General features: G+C 31.8%; 1 protein-coding gene across 1 annotated transcript in view; it reads right to left on the minus strand.

The window, feature by feature from the left end:
- Nucleotides 1–18,490, minus strand: part of LOC119632671 (formin-J) — a 25,617-nt gene extending 7,127 nt beyond the window's left edge. Inside the window, exons 1-3 of the mRNA XM_038025696.1 lie at nt 18,115–18,490; nt 16,263–16,422; nt 8,817–8,850 (exon numbers count right to left, since the gene is read on the minus strand). Coding sequence (XP_037881624.1) covers nt 8,817–8,850; nt 16,263–16,422; nt 18,115–18,297 — 377 coding nt within the window. The 5' untranslated portion in view covers nt 18,298–18,490. The remainder of the gene's footprint in view (nt 1–8,816; nt 8,851–16,262; nt 16,423–18,114) is intronic.
- Nucleotides 18,491–20,254: the final 1,764 nt, after the last annotated feature.

Consider the following 20,254-nt stretch of genomic DNA (forward strand, 5'->3'; position numbering starts at 1 on the left):
AAACTTATAAATAAAACAAAGTTTATATAAAATATCTAAAGCGACTGATATGCTAAATAACTATTACGACGCTCTCACAAATATCACGCAAACGAAATATCACAAGGAACCTTGTTTTTTTTCGAAAATTTTTATAGAAATATTTACAAAAAATGCTTGCAATCAATTTAAAAAAAGGATTCGTTTATTAATGCATTTTTTCCCTTCAAAAATATATCTATGAGGTGTTTGCAAAAATTTTGATCAGCAACTTCCACAGGTAAAACCGATAAAGAATTAGGAAATACCAGTTGAATGCGATAATTTCGATCTTCCCCTACATAAAATAAAAATTTTCCATTTAAAATTATTGATTTATTGAGCGTATGCCGACGCTAATCATGGATAGTTCAAAGCTCTTCTTCTTTCAAATTCATTAATTTTGTTGTTTATTTAAAAAAAATCTGCTGGCGAAAGCCAACAAACATGCTCAGAGGCTTGAGAGGTGATGCTAATCGACACGAATTTATTGAAAATGACAACGACATTTGGCTACTTGTTGCAAGAGTTCTTAAATTCTTTAGGTTACACTGTTGCAATTCGACAAGAGAAGTTCTACCATACTCAGCGCAATCGTCAGATATGGCGTCTCCTGAGTATCCTTGCTTCGCTGGCATGAAAATGCCATTTTGGCCAATTGTTCCATGAGTTGTCCAGGGCAGCGCGAATGGGAAGCTCTGCCACATCCAGTATACTCGCCAGCCAAAATATCTCTTCATTACCATTTATTCAGATCGATGCTGCAGGGTTTGGGTCCACAACAAAGTTGAAGAAGTGTGAAAATGAGTCGGCGGGTGGATCGCTGCCAAACCAAGTTCTTTCGATATGATATCGTCACGTTGCCAAAAATATTGTGAAATGTTGCATTTTTCCTCAGTAAATGTCTTGTTTCAAATGACAAAGTTATCAACATTTTTCAAACACTTCATTAAACGAATCATCAATAAAAAAATAAAATTGAAACCAATACATAGCTACATAGCTTGTACATTTTCATATTTATTATATAATTAAGAATAGGGTTTAATTAAAACTTATCCAGACTTAAATAGATGTCCGGTAAAGTAAAGTGTTTAATTGTGAATGACGAGCATAAATCGAAAGCTTAAAAATTTTCTCAGCTTTTTAGACTTTATGTGCTTTAATTGTCGAATTAAATAAAAATATATATATTTTCAAATTCCAGATTTTAATTAAAAATACGAACGCCTAAAAGCGGTCAACAACAAATGCTTATCTTCAATCAATCAATATTGATCTGCTCTACTACTCTATTAATTTAAAATTGTCGAGTTTTTTGCCTTGAAGTCTGTTTGTAGAGTGTTGCAAACGATATGAGAATAATCTGAATATATCTCCCATTCTTAATTAATGGCTGTTGCTAATCAAGTTTTCGTATGAGTTCTTAGATGATGCCCACATCTCATTAGTGTCCTTGATAAAGAACATGATATGTACAGTGCCGTTTTCGGCACAAGGCATATGTATATCTGCTTACTTAAGTTGGTGATCAAAAATACTTACTTAAATGCAGGCTAGCAGTTTATTGAAAAACTTTTAAAAATATTGCTTTTTAATAAATATAAAATCTATAACGTATATCGTTACAAAAAAAAAAAAAAAAAAAAGGTTATTAAAGCAATTTGGTCATATAACTGGTCAGATAACTACCATCCGACCCTTGATGAGTTTACTTTTCTTACTTGTTTATTGCTTGTAAAACGGTTCTACCCATTGTTATTAATGCCAAATTTTTTCGATTCAGTTATGAATTATTCGGCGCCATTTTGATTGATCTATAGACGGACACCGTTTTTGGGAGAACGGTTTTGGTGGATTGAACATGAAGTGAATATGAATTGATTTACCTTATGAAGGTGATTATAAAAGAGAGAAAGGGTGAGTTCGCGATAGTTTTTAATGGAAGTCTGAAGTATGTATTAAAAAGCAATCGCAAAAAAAAAAAATAAATAAAATAATAAGAACAACAAACGCATATGTATACATCTACATATGTTACTTTGTTTGTCTAGCCATTCGAAAATATAGCCGAAAAAAAAGGAAACAAACGGGTATACATGCACATACATATACATACATACACATATACAAAACACACACACACACACGCACACGTCAGTCAGTCACTGACGCACAGAGATAAAAAGAAATAAAACTTACTTTAAGTTTGCCAGCAACTGAAAATTTTTTAAATTATATTTTGATAAGGAACAACAAAAAGCGGCACAGCCGAGACGTTGCAATTTTGTTGTCTCCACGACACAGCTTTCCTAGGGACGGATTCGTTAAATATAAATACTGCTTATAACTATGTATGTATTTTATACACCACGTATCGAGACGGAGGGCCTTGGCATTAATCTTGGAGTTGACGCCAAAAAAAAGGAGGAAATCGTAAAAAATATTTATTTTACATTATATGTACATATGTATGTGGACCGATGACCGTAAATGTTATACACACACAAATATCTTTCATTTATTTTTCATTCATTTTCAATTTTCTTCAAAACTTATAAAATATATTGTATATCGAGTGTGCACTTCTTCTTATTATCAATTTCTTAAGCACTTGACCATTACAGGAGGAGTTGTTTAAATATATATTCGTTTGCTTCACTTTTTTCGTTTTCATTCTTCCCTTTGGGATTTTATTTTTTATTTTTATTTTTATTTTTCATTTTTTTTTTTTTTCGAGTTTTATTTATTTATTTATCATTTATTTATTTATTTATTTATTTTATTTAAATTATTACATTTCGTTTTTTAGGTATGTTGTTTTTGTAAAATAATGTTTAAATTTTACATTTGAGAATTATTTTGGATTAAAATGCAAAACCACTTTTATTCGCCCTTTTCCCACAACTGAAATGTTTGATTAAATATTTGCTGTTTTGCTGTTTTATGACTCTAACCGAGTCGCAAAGAGCACTAAAATAGGCAGAGGCAGAGCGAATGTACCAGAGTAGGCTGAGTAGGCTAAGTAGTCGTGAGCAGAGTTGTGTTGTTGACCCATTGCCAAATCTTGAGTCAGTCAGTAGTCAGTAGTAAGTTGACTACTACTTCTTCTTCTTCTTCTTATTCTTCTTCTTTATATTCTTCATATTCTTCTTATGATATTTATATTCTTCTATTTAGGTGTTATTTGTAAAATATTTTCAATGTTGTTTATATCTGTTTATTTTCGTTTACACGTGGTGCGCGCGCACTTAATTCTGCTCGCATTTAGCCTTTTAAACAAATTGAAAGATGATGGTTTTTAATTGCTCGTTCTCTTCGCTTGCAAAGCACGTGACATTTGAGGATATTTTAGAAGAAAACTTACTAAGCCAATCATCTCATAAACACCACGCCGGATATATTGTTTGCGAGCTCTTTTTATGATTAGCTTTCAAATGTTTGTTTTTTTTTTTTTTTCATTTGCATTATGTTTAAGGTTTAATTTGACGTTCACCTCTCTCCAAATTGCGGATGAACGTAATGATGCACAACGTGATGTGCCATATTCAATTTTTCAAGTTTTTCTAAATTTATTTTCACATATTTGTTTACGAAAATAATAAATGAAACGAACATTTTTGACAGTCAAAGGTTGCTAAGCAAAAATAAAAGCGAACTAACTTGATTTAAAGGAACAAATACTCAATAAATTATTCCAAAGCGAATAATGCGTTCATTCTAAGCTACGATTTTGAATAAATATTTTCTGAAAACGCGAAATGGCCTTAAAGGAGATCTCAAGTCGAACATATGCATTTTTGCAATGAATTTTCAAATAGATTTACGTATTATATATATACACATCACATCTTAGACTAATATCTTTTGTGGGATTCTAATTTATATTTCTTGCTTAATACCTTAGTAGCTATGGTCGGTCTGTGCAATAATTGAAACTTTGTCAGTGAAAAAAGTGACTATGGAAATTGGATGGACGGACATACAAACAGATGTAAACAAATCCATTCAAAATTTCAATTTACTTAAGGAAATTTATACATATATACATATATATATATATATATATATATATATATATATATATATTTATATATAAAGATTTTGGTTAGTTGTATTCGTGTCTCCCGTTATTATAGAAGAATTTTGGCCAAAACAAGTGTTCATTGGGTAGCGTTGAGAACTTGTTCATGGAATGAAGCAAAATATAATATCAAGAAGATCCGTAGATGGAGCATTTCGGTTGTAGTAAAAACAAAAAGAAATATATACTGTATATATACATATATACAGGCGGACAAAAGAGTTGCGAAATGCATTTTTCAGTTTTATGCCGTAGAAATTATAAAAAATACTCCACAGCCCACAAAGCCCACGCAACATTCTCAACATGCCGCAACATGATACAAAATTAATTCCGGTAATCCCGCGTGAGTTAAGTCTTGCAGTAGGACGTTGAGGGCTTTTATGTTGGTTAAGGTAGCTTTTTTATATGCTATGGAAAGCGACGAAGAGAATAGATGCGTTCTCATTAAAGTTATGCAAAAGTAAAGTTTTTGTAACATTTTGCTATGAAAACGTATTATAAAAGTAAATCGTATTTGTTGAGAAGGAAATGCAATATGAATTAGTTTCTAGGACAACATTAGATGGGTTTAGCACATTGTTGTCGCGGTTAGTGCTTCATAAGCTTCGTAATCACCGAATAGCCTAAAAATATATTGCCGTGTCGCCAGGTTGGTTTCAAAATTTCGTCATAAATATTTGAAATCTCTAAAAAGTGTTTTGAGAGCGGAGCGTAACAATTAAAAAAACTTTTCCTATTTCCCAAGCAATTTCGGATGAAATGGCGAACGTCGCTCGTCAATCTATCAAAAAGAATAGCTCGGAAAGTTAATTTGCTCAGAAAATTTATTTTGAAGAAAAGTTAAGATATTTCTTTAGCCAATAAAAATTGATGTCGACCGGAAGGCTAAAGAAAGTGGAACGACGTGAAACAAAAACAAATTTGTTTAAGGTTGAGGCGAGCGAAAATGTATATTACGTTGGTTAAAAGGAAAAGAAATCCCCATTGGGTTTATCAAAAAAAAAAAAAAAAAAAAAAAAAAACAGTAAAGCAAAGGAGAGGAAACCTTAAGGTACGGGACTGCGGGGCTGCTTTTCGTTGGAGAAATATCGATCCGATATGTCTTGTAAGCAAATACTGTGAACAGATTTGGATACAAAAACTTATTCGAAACTGTAATGCTATTGTAATGGACATTTCAGCAGACCAATGATCCGAAACATTCATGCAATTTGATGAAAGCATGGTTCCGGTAGCAAAACTTGGATACCAGTTTTTCCGATCTCAATTCTATTAACAAATTTTGGCGAGAACTAAAGAATCGAGTTTCCTATAGCAATGAAAAAGAATTGTGGGAGAAAGTATCGAAGTTTCCCTTAAAAACAACGATGCTTAGATCGGCTATTGACTGTAGAGTTGATTTCTATAAAAATTGTTACTTTTTTTAAGTTTTTGCACACATATACATCTATTTTACGATCCACCTGGGAACATGTGATATACTTGAAATCAAGTTTTTTATAAATTCTATTTGGGCTTAAAACAACTCTAAAATCGTTTTTAAGTACGGAACTGTGTCGACTTTACAAATAAATGACGAATCAAAAAAACATGTAAGAACATTATAGTTGGACCGGCTATTAAACACAAATTGAACATGGACAGACATCAGACGGACAGGTGGACAGACGGACAGATCGGCCTAGATGAATTCAGATTTTAATTCTGAATCGATCGGTATAATAAAAGCTTGGCCTATCTTAAGCTCTTTTGCGAGCTACATACGTCCGCACCTCATGCGGTGTAGAGTATAAAATTATAATAGGAAGGAAATGGAGAAGAATACTCTCCACCAACTTAAAACGACATATATCTATTTTGCTGTCTACCTATGTATATGTTTATTAAAACTTTATCTAATTATATTCTATACCACTTGTGGTACATTAACTCAGGGGTATATTAACTTACTGCAGTCATACGTAAGACGCAGAAGGGCTTAAGGGCTTGGATCTACCAATCCATTCAGAATCCTAATCTGGATTGATCTAAGCCTGTCTGTCCGTCTGTCCACTTGTCCGTCTGATGAGGTCTATCCATTTACGATGAAAATTATATCTTAATTATATATTAATTTAACATAAAAAAAATTAACTGTACAAAATTTGGAGCATCTCGGTCTATTTTTTGAATACTTCGTTTATAAAGATTTTTACGAAAATTGATGCTTTGTAGAGCAGAAAAGTCTCAGTTTTAATATGTGGTATAACAGTAATTTCATATAAAAATAAACTTTATAAAATTTAGACCATCTACGCCTTGTTTTGGATCCTAACCTATGTAAGGATTAAACTTGTACTTTACTTCTCCATAAATGCGCACATGAAAAATATGCCTTCATATAGAAACAAAATATCATTTTTGTGTTCTATAATTAAAATAAGAATTGTCTTAGAGAATGCGATGTTGTAGAGTATTTAATCGTCGACCTTGCCCGGCTACAATACTCTTATTTGTTTTTACATAATTAATGGCTATATATATATATATATATATATATATATATATGTATATGTGAAGCCTTTCGAGTGGGGTATTTCACTACTAAAATATGCGGACGATATTCTAGAAAAGTTCTTTTAATAGAATTGACACAAACACATTTAGATTAGTCATTAAGCTCTCATCAAATGTTCCAAGAATTCAAAAAAAAATTTATTTCAAAATTGTTCCATTCATACCCTATAATATTGAATGGATGGGGCCAATTTAAATGATTTTTCTTCAATATATACTCGGAAATGTTTATTTTGTGGCCATTGTAGTTAATGAGTAATAAGCGAAATACGCAAAGAGCATAGTTGCGTTTAGTTTATATATTGCATCGCGGACGTGTCCTTTGATCGATTTGTGTGCAAAACTTTTCAATATTTTTGCCAAAATTGAGATCGATATTATATTCATTTTTTGGGTCGGGGAGAATGCTTATTATAGACATTAAACAGATGGGACGACTAACAGATGAATCAACGAACAGATGGACATGCTTAGGTGGATTCCGATTTTGACGTTCACCAACTTTATACACGATATATTATATGGAATCTCTAAAACTTGTTTGATTTTGCTGAGTATAAAAAGTGATCGTAACATTAGAAAAGCATTGAATCGATTATAGAATATAACTCAAATTTCAAAAAAGGCAAACTATTTATATTTTGAGGGCAAAATAAAAAAAAATTCTAAAGTCGCTAATAAAAATTACATCAATTTTTTCAAAACATTCTCCTTTTGCATAGGTTCGAACCATTTATTATAGCACTTTTTTTCCCATTTCGTTTGAGACACTTCCACGTCGATCGGGAGAAATCATCCGAAACCAAATCAAGACCAAGTGATAAATAAGGCGATAAATAGTCGATTGTTGAAGACGATGTGTGAGAGCTCCCATTGTCACGAAGACGAGGGCTTTCGGCAAACCAATATTTGTGTACACCGTACAGAATTTTCCGTTTTACGTTTCCCTGAAGGCACTCTTACTGCATGAAAAGTTTTCTTATTTTTTGAAATCAGAAGCTGATCTTTTTGGTTTTTTCAAGGGCTTCGACCACGAGCAATTTTGGTTGGATTTGGCTGATCTTAATACGTCCACACAGTTAAATGCTACTCACTTTTCGGCTCATATATATAGATGCCTTATTTCTCATCTGTCATAATTTTATACAACACTTTTTTCTTTTTTTTTTTTGGAAGCATCGCTATTGTATTTCTTGAGCATCGTTACGGGTATTGTTTTGTTGTGGGTTCCAACGAGAACAAATCTTTTACATGGCGAAATGATTATGCTTGTGAGCTATGTTGATTGAATTGATGCCTAAGGTTGGAGGGCGATAATTTTGGGCGATATGGACGAGAATGACAGCAATGGCATTTAACTCGTTCATTGCCAAAAAATTTATGCAAGTTGATCGATGCATGACTTGGTGGCATATTTTTCAAATCACCGTCAATAACAAATGTCAAAATGTTCTGAGGAAGGTTGTGGTCAAAAATGTTGGAAACTTTAAATGGTGCCAGACCAGGATGGGGTTTAGAATATCAACGGTGCCCTTGTTTTCTATGTGGAAAATATATGTTTATTGATTGAAATGTGTGAAGAGGGAATTTGCAAACATCAGGTTAAGACAACTTTTTCATTTCAAATTTTGATTTGAAAAGGATTAGTAATTTAATTACATTATAATTAAAGTTAATTAAATGAAAAATTTTAATTATAAATAAATTTAATTTGAAAAAATCATTTGAAACTTGTTCAAATGTTGTCTACAGTAAGTTAAATGCATCGTTTGCGGTTTTTCTTACGAAAATATTCTAATTAATTAGATCGAGTGATTATATTAGAATTACGAGAATTATTGACACATGTCTGCTTTATTTAGATAACGTTTGTTCATCTTTATAAAAATTTAATAATAATTCTTATATAGTTCTCTCACACAGATACACAAGTGCGAGGTATGATATTGTAACCTTTTCCCTATACACTATAGCTTTTAGACGATTTTCACTTCTTGGTTTAACTTTATCACAGTTAATTTTAATTTTATCAAGTTAATTTTAATTCTAGTAATGAAAAAAAAAAAAAAAAAACACAAACCTGCGCGACCATGCGCCCATTTACTCAAACTAACCAAACTTTATTATGTATTTCAATTAATTATAATTCACTTACCTTATATTGTTTAAAAGAGGTAAGACTTTCAAGCCTGCAAATTAAAAGTAAAGCGAATTAAATTAATAAATATTGAGTAAAATAATAATAGGCTGGTAGAGAGAAATTCTATCATATTTTATATCACCATCACCTAGTTAGGTAATTTTACTTGTTAGGTTAAGGCAAAATGGTAAAGTGCATCATCATAGGGCGGCCTTATTAGCTCGGATATAAGGGGACTATAATTTTAATAATTTTTGATCAATTAGTTACGAATTGAAGGCTAAATAAAAGTCCATTCAAAGCACGGCATTCGGTAGGAGTTGCGGATAAGAAGCAAGGCATCCATTATTTGTAAGAACTTATATGACACATTGGAAAGTTGAAAGTTGTAAATGTTCGGACTAAAGACAAAGATAATTTGTTAAATTTCGTTAGTTGATCTGGACGAGTTATGGCATTTTGCTCTCAACGCTGGAGCATAACCAATACTTAACCACTTTGCAATTGTAAAGCAATTCGGTAGTCATCATTCTTATATAATAAATAATAAATAAAATAAAATTTATATGTTTTATTTAAAATACGATAAAACTTAACCGCCAACCTAATATATATAATGCGTTACCTACTTATTCATGTTGTACAATATTTTTAGTGCAAGTTGAACTACGCGTATAAGTGATTTATTATGTTTTCTCATTTATTTAACGATGTGCTAATAATATGACTTAAGTTAAGATCGTTGTCTCGATATGTATTATAATTCCTAGTTAGCTTGACAGTGCAGTTTTATTTGTTTTATCGATTCAGAGTTTTCGATTAAATGCTGATAAATGCAAATATGAAAGAGAGCGAGTTCTTTCCCATTCTTTTTTTAGTAATTCGTATATGCTTCATAAGTTGTTTTTATTAATATTTTAATCGCAAAAGCGGACGATACATTAATTTTTCTTTTCCCATGACACTGCTTTTTTGTACTTATTGTGCTTCACTAATGTAAAACTTGTGGTCAGCCGATTTGAGCACTTTCTAGTGCTAGTTTTCGGTTCCATACAGTGAATACAGGCATCTCTTCCAATATTTAGTTTCTTAGCTTTTGTACGAAGAGCTACGTATAGCCAAGTGAGACCGTTGCATTTCACGCTGGACCGAAAATGATAATTTTGAGGTCAGTGAAAAATCCTTTCTTTTCTTTTCGATATTCCTTCAATTAGGCACACTGTACGAGTGCGAGTGAGAAATCTAAATGAATTGATTTTTCAAAGAGGAGAGAAAATGTGAAAAGTCCTAAGGAAATTGAAGCGTTTTTTTTTTTTTTTTTTCGATTTAGAAAACGCTTTGACGGAGTGGAAATTTAATGGATATGAACTTGAATTAGAAAAGAGAATTTAAATATTTTGCTTTCCCGTTATCTCGGAATTTTTAAAATAAATTGTTGCATAAGGGATATCCTCCTCACCTGTGGGCACGGTCGTAATGAGAAAGGACTATAAGAAGAGAGGGATGGATGAAGAGAGAGAAAGAGAGAGAGAGAGAGAGAGAGAGAGAGAGTGGATTTTGCGAACATTAGACGTAAATGTAGAACTATATGCTACGTTAGTGGTCAAAGAAGCACAATCAAAAAATCACGATCTTGTGCCATGTCAGCGTGTAGGTGAATCCAGGATGAAAAAGATTGGGAACGCCATCTAGTCCGATAAAAGGAATGAATGAGTAAATTGAATCTTGTTTGTTTATCTTTCGACACGTAATACAGTCATGTTGCTTTTTAATAGTTGAACTCGTCTAAGACAATTTCAGGTGAACAATTTTATTTTTCAGAAGTCTTTGTAAATTATTCTAAAAGAATATATATATATATATATATATATATACGATATGCTATGTGAAGTGAGAAATTTAAATCTCAACGAGGGTATAATTTTCGAGATGGCAAAATATTGAAATGTGTTAAGTAGAAAATAATGAAATGTCACAAAGAAAGCAAGCTACGCCTTGCATTAACTGCGGAATGTCTTTAATGCAGCATGATGATGACGTTGATAAAATGCATCTTAAATAGGAGTTTTATACATGTATGTTATATATGTGTATGTTTTTTGCTTCATTCGATCTTAGTTGACAGTGAATAAAGAGTAAATGAATGTCGGTCATTTAGCCTGTTGTCGTTCGGTTTTTTTTTCTCCGTCAGAATTTACTTGAAAGTGCATCATTAAATGTGCATTGTTTTCAATTAAAAACAATTGAGTTGCGTTACGGTATATACACGTATGTTATTATGCAAAATTTTCTTTTCCGATGGCAGATATGAGTAGTCTAACTTCGAAAGCTAACCATAGATTGAAAATAATTGGTTACAAATTTTTCGAAACAAATGAATAATTGTTCATAGGATGATTTTAATGAAAAGCTCTATCAGCACAAAAACAAACCATAGCAACGGAATGAAGATATATATATGTATATATATATATATATATATATATATATATATATAGAAGATAAAATTAATAAATACATATATACATATATATGCGTGCAAAATATTGAAATGACATGAGTTGTTCGACGGGTTGGCATTTTCTAAATGCATGATTTATTGGAGACGTTGTCTGTGTATCAGTCCCGGGAATTATTGACTGCCATTTAAATTGATATATACTATCAATATCTAGTGTTCATATTTATACATATGCATAAGAGCTTTAGTCTTCTTTTAAACAAATTTTTGTATTTCCATTTCTCCACACTTGAGATGTTCATGCAATCAAACAAAGTTTCCTGTGATAAATCGATGAAAATATTGCAGCATATCTGGCGGCAAGTGTGTTGATTACAAACGTCACTGTATAATTGGTTCAAGACCTTAAAATATATCTGATGGTCTAGAAATCGTAGAGGTGATTAAAAATTTCTTACTCGGAATTTTTCATACGAGCCTCGAGGATTAACTTACTTGGAAGAGAATTCAACCTACTTTCCAAATCTTTTCGTAATATAATCTGATTAATTCTGCTGGGGTAGTAAATATATGATCGCACGATTGATTCCATAAGGTTTTTAAATTTGCTGTACATTTGTACAAGAGGTTTTATACAAAAATTTCTTCAACAAGATGGTACGTCATAGTCGTCGTTTCATTTGATATAGGCATATCCGTTCTCTCCCTGTTTCCGAAGCAAAATGTATCACTTCAAGAAGAACCCTACATCACTTGTGCGGACGATTGCAACACCCAAAAGGATATGGGAGACCACGTTCTTATGTTCAACCAACAAGGATAACCGCTCGCCAACCACTCCGCAGGATAAAAAATATTGCAATTTTTAGAATTTTACGATAAAAATCGCTAAGTAATAGTATTACGACGGTCTAAATTAGCATAACGAAAGCTTAAAGTTTGGATGGAGTAACTTTGTAAACTCACATTGCCATATAGCCGCTCCTATGCGAACTGAATTTTGATATGGTAAAAAATGCCTAATTTTCAATACCTTTTTAATGACAATTCACTCATTATAACAATTTAAGATGAAAATTAATCTTGCCGAATTTGGACCAAGTAGATCTTTTTTCTTGGATATAAGGATTCCAATGACAATTAAGGCTTTGGTCTACATTTTTAGCAAATTTATGATGAAAGTTTTTTCTTCGTGAATCAATCATAGAGAATTTGGATCACATGGATCGATAATGCAACCCCTTTTATGACGATAAAGCGTCATTTATGATACTAAAATCTTTGACAAGTAAATTAAGCTTTCTAAATTTAGGCCATGTTAGTTGACGTTTGGGTATCCTCCAACGCGATGGCTTTAATGAAAAATATTGCATCATTATTGGTGTGCTATTAATTAAGTGAATTCGCGCAGAGTATCTTTTGGTCGGCCTTGTCCAACTATAGCATTCTTAGTTGTTTTTTTTATGTAAAAGAAAACTCGTTGCAGGGAATGATGAAGGCGATACATCTGGCCGCCTATGGAAACAGTGTGGAGAATAGCTTTATGGTGAACAGGGATGCAAATTTTAATTGATAAACAATTTTGTATTTAATAATTCCGGATGGAATAGAATTTTTTAAATACATTTATATACGTACGTAGACATATATTCATAAAGTTAAAAAAAAAAAAAAAAAAAAAACTAAGATCATGGCTCACCATTAAATACCCTACACCATCACTACAATAATCCCTACAACGACACTTCAATATAATACGTTGTTATGTAAGATTTCCTTTGCCGATCTGTCCATTGAAACCATACCATATGGGTTAGAAATAAGTCCAATCCAAATAGTAAGCTTTTCCTGAAAAGCTTTTTTATGGGTATGTGGTTATATATAGGTTCGACCTGAAATCATTGAGGTGTTTCAGATGAAATTGAATGGTTTCGAAATGGAATACTTCTTTTCTTTTTTTCAAACTTTCACATGCGTATATCTAAGTCGATTTTGTTGTATAGATCAAAGCGATTCATGTTCCTACCGATTTCATCTTTCTTTCTTGAACGCGTTTTGTTTATAGCAAAAAAATCCGGTCCTAATTGTAATGTCATTTCTCTCTGTGTCAATTATTTGTGAAATGTTCACTTTTCGTGTGTGTGTGTGTGTGTGTGTGTGTGTGTGTGTGTTTGTGTGCATTATTACCGAAAATGATAGTTATTTGAAAATGAAATATTTGTGTTAATTTTCTATTTTGGATAACTGCATATGGAGAGAGAGAGCTTAGCGGTTGTCAGAGTTACATCTAGGATAGCTATGTAAAGTGTTTGTATATAATGGAAGCGCTATACCATATTGTCCAAATTTAAGATTTTTTTTGCACCAGCCGAACGTAATCTTCGCATGAGTGTACGTATGGCCGCCTGCCTGAGCACCTGTATCTTATAAACAATTTCAGCCGATCATTGTTTCTATTTTGTTGGTGGTTTTTTTTTTTTTTTTTTTTTTTTTTTTGCCTTTGTTTCGATTTTCCTTTTTCATTATTATTATTATTATTATTGTTGTTTTTGTTGTTTGGTTTTTTTTTTTTTCGTTTCAGTTATAAACCATATTGGGAGCCTTTAAATTGTATGTTTTTATAAAGTAAAATATTTTCACGTCAATGCATCCAAAAATGGTAAAATTGCTTTTATAAAATTTCTGAAATTATTATTCAGTGAAATTCCAAATAATAGTACGATGTCACACAAATACATATACAAATTATATATAATATAAATATTTTATTTTTATTTAGTACGCAATTGAGAAACGTATGAATGTATTGGAAAGCTTTCTATGATATAAGTATAAAGTATACTAGTGATGATATGCTTATCGATTATTAAGGAGACCGGAAGGAGTTGTTCAATTAACCGAAAACGGAGCTTATTAAAAAATTTTTGTATTTATAATTTGCATGATACACGATCCGTCCTCGTTCATGATTGCGCCAATGATTTCATTGGCTTTTCATTAAAAAAAAAAAAATTAAAAAAAAAAAATACAAAAAAAAAAATACAAATTATATTATTTTACCATTTAGTTGCTCATTAAAACCACAATTGAATTAAGTAATTTATCACGTGCTGCGGTTAAGCAAACAGATTCAATTGCAGATATGTATGTATAAAAAACAAAAAAAAAAACAACTGGCTGTAGGTCTCGCACTTTTTTTCTTCCTTTCCATCTTATCGTGGGGCATGTGGCTGGTTAGGAGAGAGCGCTTTGTAATTTAGTTATTAAATTATTTATTAGGTCATAGTGAGACTTCTACGCGGTTCTTTTCACGGGAAACTATTGATTGGGCAACACTTACCTGATTGTCTCAAACGAGCATGTATGTGCTCAAAAAGTTGACATTTCAACTTAAATTTCTTGTGAAAATAGTTTTCTAATTCTTAGTTCGTGTAAGGAGTTGTGTTGATTTAAAAATGAGTGAAATATCTGGAGGATCACGCTACGTAATGATTTTTGACTATAAAAAAGGTAAAAACGCTGCAAAAGAGAAAAGAGAAATGTTGTGAAGTATACAGCGAGAATGGTGTGAGTGAACGAAGACCCCAGGAATGGTTTGCTCGATCCGGTTCCCGAAATTTCGATGTCAAAGATACCTCTCGCGGTCACTGGAAAGTCGATAAAATTTTAGAACTGGTGGAGCAATACCGGCACACAAGCTATCAGAAAATAGCAGAGGCAGTAAACATCAATTACATGACAGTTTGGAATCATTTGAAAAGAGTAGGCTACATAATGAAGCTCGAAACGGCGGAAAAAATCTCGGAGCCTTTCAATATGACTTATTTCCATAGTCAGCTAGGGATAAGGTAAATATGTTTGTTTTTTTTTATAGAGTGGGAAATTTTTGACTTGACAGTTGAATATTTTTATATCTATTCAAAGAAAATTGTTTTATTATTGCAGTTTATCAGCATTGAGAGAAAAATTCCCTCCCTTCCCGCGAAGAGAGAAATGCTCTTAATTGTTAATTTAAAGTAAAGGTGAAGAAGAAAGAATATTAAGAGATTTAATTTCAAAGTCCAAATGAGCAGTAACGGCCTAACGCCTAAGTAGCGGAATAAGTAAAATTCGCAACAATCAAGTTAACGTTCACGGGTTCAAATTTCAAATTTTCTTTCTAGCCGTCACCGTATTATACAAATAAGGGACATCCCCTTAGTGATTGTTCATATAAACAAAAAAAAGAAAAACAAAGTTAAAAAGGTCAAAAAATTAACTTCAAGTTAAAATAAAAAGGAGAATCGATTCATCTATTAATTGATTTCGTTTACGATCTTAAGACTTTTCTAGTTCAAAACTTCACTTCAAGTGAAAATTGAGAAATTAATTGAACCAATCCTTGATTGGAACAACAAAAAAAAGAAAAAAAAAAAAAGAAAAAAAAAGAAAAACAAAGTTAAAAAAGGTCAAAAAATTAACTTCAAGTTAAAATAAAAAGGAAAATCGATTCATCTATTAATTGATTTCGTTTACGATCTTAAGACTTTTCTAGTTCAAAACTTCACTTGAACTGAAAATTGAGAAATTAATTGAACCAATCCTTGATTGGAATATGCAATATTTGATCTTTCACGACAATCTGTTGCTATTAACTTATAGTTCATGTTAACTGTAACGATCTTTGAATATCTTATGTTAATAAATGTAAGTGTAGCGCTCCTAAGAAATTTTTACTTTGCCTATATTAAATTGTGGGAATATTGTGTATTGTGTATATGACGAATGCGTTAACCGGGCTACCTTACATTCTACTTGCTTTCCATAATACGCTAAGGACGTCGTACGTACGTGTTCGTTAAAAAAAAAAAAAACAATAAAAACCGAGTTTTTCTTGCGTTTTTTATTGTCATAGAATTGCAGTTTTATTAATATTTATAACTAATGTTAGTTAGATGTTCCCGAAGTAGAAAGAAAGAAATATTAAAATATATTTCCTTTGTAACGTCGTTATCACTCACCTATTAATTCATTACGTATCCTAATTCGATCTTGTAAATTTGTCGCTGATATAATTACACAATTGATGAACGCCAAGAGGGCAACCTGATAGTCGACACTAGTGGCCTTTTCCAATTCATTAATGACAATCTTAAATCGATAACGTTCGCTTTTGAGATTCTAGAAGAAAAAAGAGAATATAGAACATAGGGTTAAAATTTATGTTTTTTCACTTTCGTATTACTTGAATTTTACGTTAAATTTTGCCATATTCTGGAAGTGGCCGACTTTTGCCAAAATCATATTTCAACTTTAAGTATACCAATTTCAACATGTATATGTGTGTGAATTCGTAAATTGGCTGGAATTTAGAAATTCATTTAGAGGGACATTTCGAATATTTCAATACCGGGCGAAATGTTAAAGTCACGAGGTACTCATAGCATTGGCATGACTCTGATGTACAGGCTCTCTCTGGTCACATAGTAATTCATGCAAGATATCATTATTACGGTTGGATATGGAAAAACTTTAAATTTAGACCCGGGCACATGGAGCGATATTGTAACGAATCTTTATACACCCGGGGAGGGGGGCGAATAAAAAAGCATACGCCTTGTAACGTTGCAAGGCGTAATTGTGGCTGCCTTTAATGATGTAAAAATTTTTTTAATTTAGTCTTTTAAAGGAAATTTGTGCCGAGAACTTGAGGAGGATGATAAAAGGTGAAGAAGAAAAATCAATTAAATAAACGGAGCTAAATATACTTGTGCTATTTATTGCCTTAAAAAGGGATGATAAGCATTCTTAGTAAGTGTACGTGAAACGATCTTCGACAATATTGTAGCACTTCTTCCAATAAAAAAAACAGATCCGAAGAGTGCCTCGTTAGATAGGCTAAAAGTGATTGCTGAGTAAAACATGAGTAAAACGTGACTTCCAATAGAGCAAAAAGTGTAGATAAATTATGTAAAACAAGTAAGAACATTATAGTCGGTCGACGCCGATCATTATATACCCTACACCGCTTCACCTAGTACCGTGATTCACGCATATTGGAAGACTTTGCGTTTCGTGACAGTGCCCACAAACAAGTGTAGATCCAAATAAATTAAATGAATCGAAGAAATTTTATGTAACTTGAATCAAATTTATTACTATCTACGATTAGTTTTTCTACGATATTTGTTTGCAAGAAAAGGAGACAATTGTCTACGCTATGCTGTCCGTCTGTCTGTCTGTTCCTTGTCTTGTATTTTTGTGTTCAATCTAAATGTCGCCAATTTTTGAAATATTTTGATAAAATTTGGTAGAATTTTCGTTGGTTTCGATTCAAGGACGAAAGGCTATAAAAAATGGTTCGGATCGGATCATTCATATCTTCATATAAGGCGTTATTTTGAAAGGACGTCATATGAGTAACTATATAAAATGAAGTCGAGTAGGGTGGGTACTGCAGTATTTTCACTTGTTTTTTCATTTCATTTCAATTTATTTTACTAACGTTTGTACCAGCTTTCAAATCAATATTTGCCATAATTATAAGTTATCGATTAACGGCTGTTGAGGGCGAATCAAGTCATTTTTCTACGACCATAAACTAAGACTAAGACGAATTTGCTAAGTTTTCATTGTCATGAGACGAGTGCAACTTACTTACTTAGTTGTTTCAGTTAGGACAGGATCATGCCACCGCTGAGATTAGTTACATAGCTAGCTACGGAACGATTAAACAATTCATAGCCAACTTTGAAATGTTGCAATATTATGGCAATAATAAACGTTATACTGATAATTGGTAATTGTTAAGAATTTTTATTCAGATATTAAAATAAATGATTAGAATAATAATAAAAGAGGAGCATTGATTACCTTATAAAATTCTAATGTTTCAATGGCACGAGCGTAACCGTCTGCATTATAGGCACATAAAGCTGATAGTAATTCAAAGACTTGTTTTTTAACCACGACATTATTTGTATCCAAGGCGGTGCCTAATTTTGATATGTAATCACGATTTTCGACAATATAATCGAGGCCGATTCGTGAGTCCATAATTGGGAAAAGTGATAGTCGTGATCGCTCGCTGCGCTTTTGATTTCCTTTTCGTCAGCTATTTATATATGTATTGCTGTTACGGATAACGCGTATATGCGATATATTTCTTTTGCTTCCGCGTAACTCCTTTACTTCTTTCCTTTTTTCCTATTCTTGCGAACGTGAATATCTTTTCCTTTCCCCTTTTCCCGTTTTCGTTTGCTTTCTTTTCTTCTTTCAAATAATGAAAAAAATTAACATTTAACCGCTTATTTGAAAATACGAATAATTAAATTGTTCTTTTGCAAAATATGTACGCCATCAATTGATGAGGCGTGTTCTTGTTCGCAGCTTTATCAAATTTTATCGTTTTTTTAATATCTCCTCCGTTTATTGGCCATTGCGATTTCATGGAATGCAAATTGCGGTAGCAGTTTTATTCAACATCTGTAAAAGTAAAAAAAAAAAAACAACAAAAAAAAAAACAAAAAAACAAAATATATAGATAGAAAAAAAATTAAAATACAATAAATGACTTAATGTAATTACACAATAAAATAAATGCGTGGTTAAGAGGGGGTTTATCAATTTTTTTAACTTAAAAGTAACGCATAAATTGATCTACAAGTATGAGCCAATTAAGTGTTTGCTTGTTCGCTTGTTTGCTTATTTTTACTTGTATACAATTTTTCTTATGGGCCAACTATATTTTATATATATATATATATATATACACACACACACACACACACACGCGTATATGTATACGCAGGCATATAGATATTTGAAATAAGTAAATGCGTGCGCGCGCGGTAACTTGGCGGGAGTTTTTCGTTAAATTAATTTATTGTTTTTAAAAAACGAGTACTTACGCAGATAACTTTGATAGCTTTCGCTATTTGTGACCAAGTGACCGAATATTCTTTCAATTCGAAATCAAATCAAGAGACGAAAAAGTCATGTCATATAGTTTGTAATATGTATATGAGCGCAGGCATAGATTTGTTTCTTCGTATCTATGTGTATAAAGATTTTGTGATTGTGTCATAAATTCATTGCTTAAATAAAATCTAGTCTTGTTAAGAACACTTTGTTGCTTGATTCTTTCTTTGCCTTTGAAAAAAATCTGTTCAATAAAAATCTATTGGAATAAAAAAGCAATAATTTTTCAATACTTTGACATCATTTATAATTAATAATTTTAGGTTTTTTTTTTTTTTTTTTTTTTTTTTTTTTTGTATTATTGTAAAGAAATTATTTAAAAAGTTAATAGAAAGCTACAGAAAGGCGCCACATTTCTTTCTCTCATTCTACAATCCATAAGTGCTGATGTATTTCATATTAATTGATCACAGAGAGAGAGAGAGAGAGAGATATTTAATTATTGATTAAAATATTATGAAAATATTATTTCAAGTAAGAAAGACAATTATATCCGTTGTATATATTTTAGAAAACCGCACCCAGATATGAATATTGAAATGTTCGAATGTTGGACAGTTAACTCCTATAAATAACGATACAAGTGCACCTCGTCTCTTATAGTATAAGAAAGAAGGAGAAAAGCATGTTATTAGTCTTTCTCTTCTTATTCTAAAGGAAATGAACGAATGAATTAATTCTAATACGAGACTGTCGTGTACGAAGCTTGTTAAATAAGAATCCTGTCTTCAATTTAATGCCATACATTTAAATACCGTGTACCGGATCACGTTGATCAATCAGTCATAAGCTATTTTCTCTTAAACGCACATTGAAGTGTCAAATCATTTATTGTGACGCGCTCAAGTGCCACACGTTTACGACTTCTTCTTGCTATGCTACTATTAACGTTATAAGAAAACAAGTGAGAACATTAGAGGCAGATAAGACCGACTATTAAACACCCTAAATCGGATTGTCTAACACAATTCCTACTTTTGTATGAAATTATTATTATTTGTGAGTTTTAATCATTACATATTAAAACTTGGAT

This window comes from Glossina fuscipes, unplaced genomic scaffold (genome assembly GCF_014805625.2).
Source record: "Glossina fuscipes isolate IAEA_lab_2018 unplaced genomic scaffold, Yale_Gfus_2 1, whole genome shotgun sequence".
NCBI lineage: Eukaryota > Metazoa > Arthropoda > Insecta > Diptera > Glossinidae > Glossina > Glossina fuscipes.